This window comes from Mangifera indica, chromosome 10 (genome assembly GCF_011075055.1).
Source record: "Mangifera indica cultivar Alphonso chromosome 10, CATAS_Mindica_2.1, whole genome shotgun sequence".
NCBI lineage: Eukaryota > Viridiplantae > Streptophyta > Magnoliopsida > Sapindales > Anacardiaceae > Mangifera > Mangifera indica.
Genome location: NC_058146.1, coordinates 7,231,285 through 7,238,871, shown reverse-complemented (window position 1 = coordinate 7,238,871; position 7,587 = coordinate 7,231,285). Strand labels below are relative to the sequence as shown.

Below are 7,587 nucleotides of genomic sequence, written 5' to 3'. Positions count from 1 at the left end.
ATTTATAAAAATTTTAAATTTTTTATATACCCTTTAATTATATTATCATTTTTTCAAAAAAAATGTATTGATTTGTATTGGTAATATATATTGTGTCATACGATACGTCTATTATATCGTATTAATTATGATATACCTTAAGATACATATTATTTTTTATCTATATTGTATCGTAAAATATGTATTGTGATCATAAAATACTGATAATTATGTCTAATACCAACTTAAATTTTTAGTGGAGAAAATTTTATTTTCTACTTTTTACTTAATGATGTAGATACAATATACAGGAAGAGAAATAATCAGGTGTCTATCAATTTTCTAAGGAAAATTCGGTCTTCATATACTAGAATGAGGGCAAAAAATTGAAAATACAAAAGAAATCTTTTTGAAGTAGATTGGAGTAACATCTTGTATTTGTCTTTGGCTTGAGTTAGCCTCCCAAATTTGAATAGGTGAATTGTGTTTTGAATTGTTGGAGGGTGGAGACATATTGAGGAGAAGTAGGACCCTTTTACAACTACTTTCCAACCATATTGATGGGGAATTGCTTAGTGGGAAATTATTAATTATTATAAGTATGAAGGTGAAGGTTGAAGAAAGTAAGGCATTCTTAAAACATACTCACTCCATTTCATTGGACACTTTAAAAGAGTGATCCAACTTGTATTGTATTTATAATGATTTAGATTAAAAAAAACCTAAATCTATCATATGGGTTTGATTTTGATTGTAAAAAGATCATGTAATTTGATAATTGAAAAGTGGGTTTGTCAAATTAAACCTAGATTTATAATATTGAACATGCATTTAGTAATGTTTGATGAATAGTAAATTTGTGGTTTGGAACATTAAAATTTTTAATAACATAAAAAATTTAAGTTAATTCAAGTGAATTTTTTAGCATGACAGTGAATTTATATTTCAATAAAATTATATGTATAAATAATATGTACAACGTTATGTATAAATGATAACATATTATTATGTGATTGGATATTGTTTTTTTTTTTAAATTTTAAACTATCGAATCATATAATAACACGTCATTGTTTGTACAAATAACATTACCATTTATATTTTACACATTTAGGTGATGTTTAATGTTGCCTTTGGTTTTTCTTTTTGTTTTCAAAAATAAAATTGAAAATAAAAAAATAAATTCAATTTTATCTTCTTAAATTTTGAAACAATAAAATTATACGTACACACTTTTAAATATATAGTTGGATACATAAATAATGTTTCATCATATGATTAGGTGATTTTAAATTAATGATTAAATAACCCTAATAAAATGATAAAATATCATATGTGTATTTAATTGTATATTAAAAAGTGTGTATACATATTATTACTTATTTCGAAAATGTGTTTATTATCATTAAAAAAAACAATATTGAAAGAAAGATGAGATTTTTGTTTTAAATAAAAATTAAAAAAATATACATCCAAAAGAGAGCTTGAATGACAAAAGAGCACTATTTTGAAAATAGGACCGGACTGGTTGATTCAACTGGTTGAACCGAGAAGAGACTTCAAGTTCAGTCTGATTGATATTAAAAAATAGTTTACTTATTGACTCAGTCAAACCCAATCAAAACTAATGAATCGGTCAAAACCAACATAACCGAGTTTGACCTAAATTTAGGGTATTTTTATAAATTTTAATTATTTTTTAGTAATTTGATTTATTTTATATTAGATTTGATGAATTTTTAAAGATTTGTAAGCAAAATATAAGTTCAAAAATAAAATGAAAAAGAAGAGAAAAAGACATATCATATCTATTGAAATGTCTTATGTAGACAATGACTTATAGAATTATGTTTTTTTTTGTATCATTAGATGGAGACATTTTTTCACCTAATTGTTTTATTGAAATTAGGTGAATAATTGTCACTGCTTAGAAATGATATATTTTAATCATCATAGGTCTATATATCTTGATTGATTTTTTTTTTTTTTATAAATATCTAAGCAAAATCTGTTGGCTACTTTGATATTATTTAAAATATTCAGTGAAACAATCGGTTAGATTTTTAATCCAGTTTTAAAAATATTACAAAAGAAAATATTCTATATATAAGAAAATATAAGTTCAATTATCATACGGCGGTATATAAAAGTTTTTTTATATAAAACCATTCAAAATAATATATCCTTACTCGATTAAAATATAGGCATAAAATATTCAATGTTTACAATTTTTAATTATTTATGTTTGAACTTTTGTTGAAAATCCTTCATAAGGTATGCGCAAATGCAAGCTAAGAGAAACTTGTATAAACAAATGCTTAATATTTATATATATAAATTTCTATTGTTTTAGCTGGCAGGCGGAGAATCCATCAAGTGTTTGCTTAATCATTATTGTTTTTTTTTTCTTCTTTGAACATTTTGTTTAGAGGGGACATTACATTTATAACTTTGAGACATGAAGAAAGTGATTAAAAATTTGAACAAAACGCCATGATGATGGCCTTGGTCAGTAGTGGAGCTGGTTAGATTGACTTCCAAGACAAGGGAAATCAATTCTTTAACCAAAACTGAGCATACCCTTTTGATATTTTTCAGTGAAACTTTCTTTGTTTCTTCAATGGTAATTAAATAATCATCTTTTAATATGCCAAAATTTTGTCAAGCTCTCTCAGGCATGGCACCCTCTCGCAGATTCTTGCTCTTCGCCGTCTTCAACACTTTGTTTTGCTTCAAAGTTCAGCTTGTTTCTTGTGTTACAGACTCTAGAGATGGTAATGTGATTTTCAACTTTTGGCAGTGTTTGGTTTGTGCAAGTATATTAGTCTTATGTGCATATTTGATTATTTAGTGTGCTAGTTTGGCTGAATGGTAATTGTGGCGGTGGCTCACACGGTGGCTTCTGTGGTGGTGTTTAGTAGCTTTATGAAGAAAGTAGTGATAGAAATTGCAAAAGCAATGTCTAATTTAATGAACATGTTGCATATATATGTGTATAAACTGTTTTTTGTGAAGATTGATAATGTTGACTATAAGATTGTGTCGGGGTGATGGTGCAGCTGCGGCTCTCCAATCCTTGAAGGATTCATGGCAAAATATACCTCCAAGCTGGAAAAACTCAAATGACCCTTGTGGAGCCTGGGAAGGAGTTGTGTGCAACGATTCAAGGGTGACTGCATTGTGAGTGTTCTTCTATATTTCAGGACCTTGATTATTTCAAGAGTTTCAGAATCAATATCCAGTTTCGATTACCTTCTGTTCAACAAGGCAATTGATACAAAGCTCATTAGCCCATGTGAACATTATGTTTTCAGGGGATTATCAACCATGGGCTTGGCAGGGAAACTGAGTGGAGATATTGGAGGGCTTACAGAATTGAAATCCTTGTCGGTTTCCTTCTCTTATTTTCATGAAAAAAAGTTGTTGATTTTGCTCCATATTTCAGAGTTTGTTCTCACATGATGATTGAATCTCAGGGATCTGTCATTCAATAAAGACCTCACAGGTTCGCTCTCTCCACGGATAGGAGATCTTCTGAAGTTGAATATCCTGTAAGATCCAATTGCCTCATGTGCTAATCTATATATTTATTTTTTGACTAATTTGAAGAAATATGGTTGTTTTTGTTTTCCATCTTTCAGAATCTTAGCGGGATGCAGTTTCACTGGTGAAATTCCTGATGAAATAGGCAATTTGGGAGAGCTATCTTTCTTGTAAGAATAGCTTTAACATACAAATCCTGAGAGTTTTCTCTATGTTCACTTGGCTGAAAACTAGTCTGATTTCCAGGGCGCTGAACTCAAACAACTTCAGCGGTAGAATTCCTCCTTCTTTAGGTAAACTCTCCAAGCTTTACTGGCTGGACCTGGCAGACAATCAGTTGACCGGATCAATCCCAGTTTCAACCAACAACTCTCCAGGATTGGACCAACTTAAAAATGCTAAGCACTTGTGAGTTCTTTTTGGCTTCCAATTCCAGAACTGAACTGTCTAAAGGAGCTAAGCTTATTAACAAACATTAACTTCATTCTGTGATTTGCAGCCATTTCAACAAGAACCAGCTTTCTGGTACCATTTCCCCACAACTTTTCAGCTCCAGCATGGAACTGATACATGTGTAAGTCGATATCCAATCTGCATTGATTGGTTTCATATAATTTTCTTTTCATCTTTCAACTGCTCTCGGTTCTTCAATTTTCAGATTATTTGATGGAAATCAACTTACTGGGACCATTCCTAGCACATTAGGACTTGTTCAGACTCTTGAGGTTCTGTGAGTGAAAACCTCAATTTCATTTTTCTTTCTATTCTTTTTCACATTGTCATTTCTTTGAGGATCTCCCAGAATTCTTTTAACTAAAACTTTCTCAAACATTCCCAAACAGCCGGCTTGACAGAAATGATCTAACCGGAGAGGTACCATTTAGTCTCAATAACCTTAGCAGCGTCAATGAATTGTAAGTCACTGTTCTTTTAGAAGATGTGAAGCTTTTAATATTGATGGCTTCTTGGTTAACAAATTTCTTCCTCTTTCAGGAATCTAGCTCGCAACAATCTAACAGGCCCTTTTCCAGACTTCAGTCAACTGAATTCCCTAAATTATGTGTGAGTTAAAGACACAAAACTCGCCATTTTCAGTTGATTCTCACAAAATTTCCTTTTTCTCTCACGGAGAATTTCTCTGATCAGTGACTTATCTTTCAGGGATCTTAGCAACAATTCATTTGATCCATCAGAAGCTCCACTTTGGTTCTCAACCTTAGCATCACTCACCACTCTGTAAGTCTTCTGTCAATCACAGAATAAAATTCTGAAAATCACTTCCCTCAAAAGCACTTTCCAAACTTACTCTGGAGCTCTATATTCTATATGCTATTCAGGATTGCAGAATATGGATCACTTCAAGGGGCTGTTCCACCGAAAGTCTTCGGTTTTCAGCAGATACAACAAGTGTGAGTTTTTAGCAAGACATAACAGAAGTTTCCAAATAATTTTTGGGAATAAAAAGTTATGAATTTAGTTCTTAATACTTTCTTGCAGGAAAATGAAGAGCAATGCTTTTAATGACACTTTGAATCTAGGAGTCACTATTGGTCCAGCTTTGCAGCTCGTTGATTTTGAGAACAACCAAATCTCTAAACTAACAGTAGATTCTGGATACAAAAACTATACATTAATGTGAGACATTTTATTAGCTTTAAGTTTCATTAAGCTATAATCTGTTTTTCCTTTGTGTGGTTTTTACTTGCTGATCAATGCTATTCTCTTCAGACTTGTAGGGAATCCTGTATGCTCCTCAGACCTCTCAAACATGAACTACTGCCAGGTTCAGCAACAATTGACCAAGCCATATTCGACCAGCCTGGCTAATTGTGCTGGCAGGTCATGTCCCTCAGATCAGAAGCTCAGCCCTCAGAGTTGTGAATGTGCCTATCCATATGAAGGGACAATGTACTTCAGAGGACCCTCCTTCAGGGAATTGTCTAATGTGAACCTGTTTCATGAACTAGAAATGAGCCTGTGGGTGAAAATGGAGCTCAACCCTGGTTCAGTCTTTCTTCAGAATCCCTTCTTCAATATTGATGACTACCTTCAAGTTCAGGTTGCACTCTTTCCATCTACTGGAAGGTACTTTAACAGGACAGAAGTTCAGAGAATTGGATTTCGATTAAGTAATCAAACTTACAAGCCCCCTAAAGAGTTTGGTCCCTACTATTTCATTGCGATGCCTTATCCTTTTCCAGGTAACTAAATTAACCTCTCTATTCAGTGTAAAGTTTGTACTACATCATAGAATGATGAATTGACTAGACAAATGACAAATATCTTTCAGAATCACATAAAGGAACTTCTCTTAGCACCAATGTAGTTGCTGGCATAGCAAGTGCAGGTGCCCTTCTATTTCTATGCCTTCTGGGAATTGGGTTTTATGCTTTCCGGCAAAAGAAACGTGCAGAAAGAGCCATTGGAATGAGTAAACCATTTGGTAAATTCATCTTCTATCAAATTAGTATGTTTCTAGTGATGCAGCATGAGAAAGTTTTGGGGTCATATTGGTTGCATCCTTTGTTTTGCAGCATCCTGGGTACCCAGCGGCAAAGACAGTGGTGGTGCACCACAATTAAAGGGAGCAAGATGGTTCTCTTATGATGAACTTAAAAAATGCACAAGTAATTTCTCTGAAAGCAACGAGATAGGGTCTGGAGGCTATGGCAAGGTAAATAATTTTTGGTCTATTTTCTCCTCCCGGAAGAGAATTTCAAGAGTTGCTAAGTGATGTTGTTATCCTCCCTGCAGGTCTATAGAGGAGTGCTTCCTGATGGACAAGTGGCAATTAAAAGAGCCCAGCAAGGATCAATGCAGGGAGGGCTTGAGTTCAAGACTGAAATCGAATTGCTTTCACGAGTTCATCATAAGAATCTAGTTGGCCTTGTCGGTTTTTGTTTCGAACAAGGAGAACAGATGCTAGTTTATGAATTTCTCCCCAGTGGAACACTCAGGGAGAGCTTGTCAGGTACCTCACCTTCTCTTGAACTAGCCTCACAGACAGTTGCATAAATGTTTCACAAAAAATATTTCAGCAACATTGACTACTCTGATGAGAATTCGTTTCTACATTTCCAGGGAGATCTGGCATTCAACTTGACTGGAAAAGGAGACTTCGAATAGCTCTGGGCTCAGCAAGAGGTCTAGCTTACCTACATGAGCTTGCAAATCCTCCTATTATCCACAGAGATATCAAGTCCACCAACATTCTGTTGGATGAAAATTTAACAGCTAAAGTTTCAGATTTTGGCTTGTCTAAGCTTGTATCAGACAGTTCAAAAGGACATGTTTCAACTCAAGTCAAAGGCACACTGGTAAGCATCCAAAATCAACAAATTTTATTGGGTTTTACAGGTTTTCATTTGACTCGTATTGATGTCAAAATGTCGTCCGGTTGCAGGGTTATCTTGATCCTGAATATTACATGACTCAACAACTAACTGAGAAGAGTGATGTGTACAGTTTTGGAGTGGTCATGCTAGAACTTGTAGCAGCTAGGCAGCCCATAGAGAAAGGAAAGTACATAGTTCGTGAAGTTAGAATGGCGATGAATAAGAATGATGAAGAGTATTACGGATTGAAGGAGATAATAGATCCCACCATTAGAAACACAGGACTTACAGGCTTTAGAAGGTTTGTGGATTTGGCAATGCAATGTGTTGAAGAATCAGCTGCAGATCGTCCTACAATGAGTGAGGTGGTTAAGGCCATCGAAACCCTTTTGCAGAATGATGGATTGAACACAAACTCAACTTCAGCATCATCATCTGCAACAGATTTTGGCACTACAAAGGGAGTTATTAGGCATATTTATGGCGAAAACATGCCGAAAAAGGATGTCAGTGACAGTGATCATGCCTTTGATTACAGTGGTGGATGTGCACTTTCTGCAAAAGTTGAACCCAAGTAACACACAAGTCACTAGCTCTTCCCATCCCTCTTGATTTAATTTTCAATCGTTAGATATCTGTGTTACAAGAAATGTTGTATGTTGACATTGATTGTTTGTCCAGAGCAAGCACAAGTTCTTTTAATGTTAGATATTTAGAATTATTTAGCGAA

The 7,587-nt window shown here is 33.9% G+C and overlaps 1 protein-coding gene across 1 annotated transcript; it reads left to right on the top strand.

Annotated features, from left to right (window-relative positions):
* The first annotated feature begins 2,427 nt into the window (after positions 1-2,427).
* On the top strand, positions 2,428-7,587 carry LOC123227284 (leucine-rich repeat receptor protein kinase HPCA1-like). The gene is made up of 19 exons (XM_044652021.1): positions 2,428-2,753; positions 3,039-3,159; positions 3,294-3,365; positions 3,456-3,530; positions 3,621-3,692; positions 3,769-3,930; positions 4,022-4,096; positions 4,181-4,252; positions 4,365-4,436; positions 4,516-4,584; positions 4,684-4,758; positions 4,860-4,931; positions 5,020-5,157; positions 5,251-5,723; positions 5,813-5,965; positions 6,057-6,196; positions 6,277-6,493; positions 6,604-6,839; positions 6,926-7,587. The coding sequence occupies exons 1-19, from the start codon at positions 2,627-2,629 to the stop codon at positions 7,433-7,435; spliced, it is 2,931 nt and encodes a 976-aa protein (XP_044507956.1). The 5' UTR covers positions 2,428-2,626; the 3' UTR covers positions 7,436-7,587.

Bases quoted from the DNA above. Each gene is read 5' to 3' on its own strand.
- LOC123227284 (XM_044652021.1), top strand. From the start codon at position 2,627: ATGCCAAAATTTTGTCAAGCTCTCTCAGGCATGGCACCCTCTCGCAGA. The intron at 3,160-3,293 runs GTGAGTGTTCTT...TTATGTTTTCAG, and splicing joins GATTCAAGGGTGACTGCATT to GGGATTATCAACCATGGGCT. The intron at 3,366-3,455 runs GTCGGTTTCCTT...ATTGAATCTCAG, and splicing joins CTTACAGAATTGAAATCCTT to GGATCTGTCATTCAATAAAG.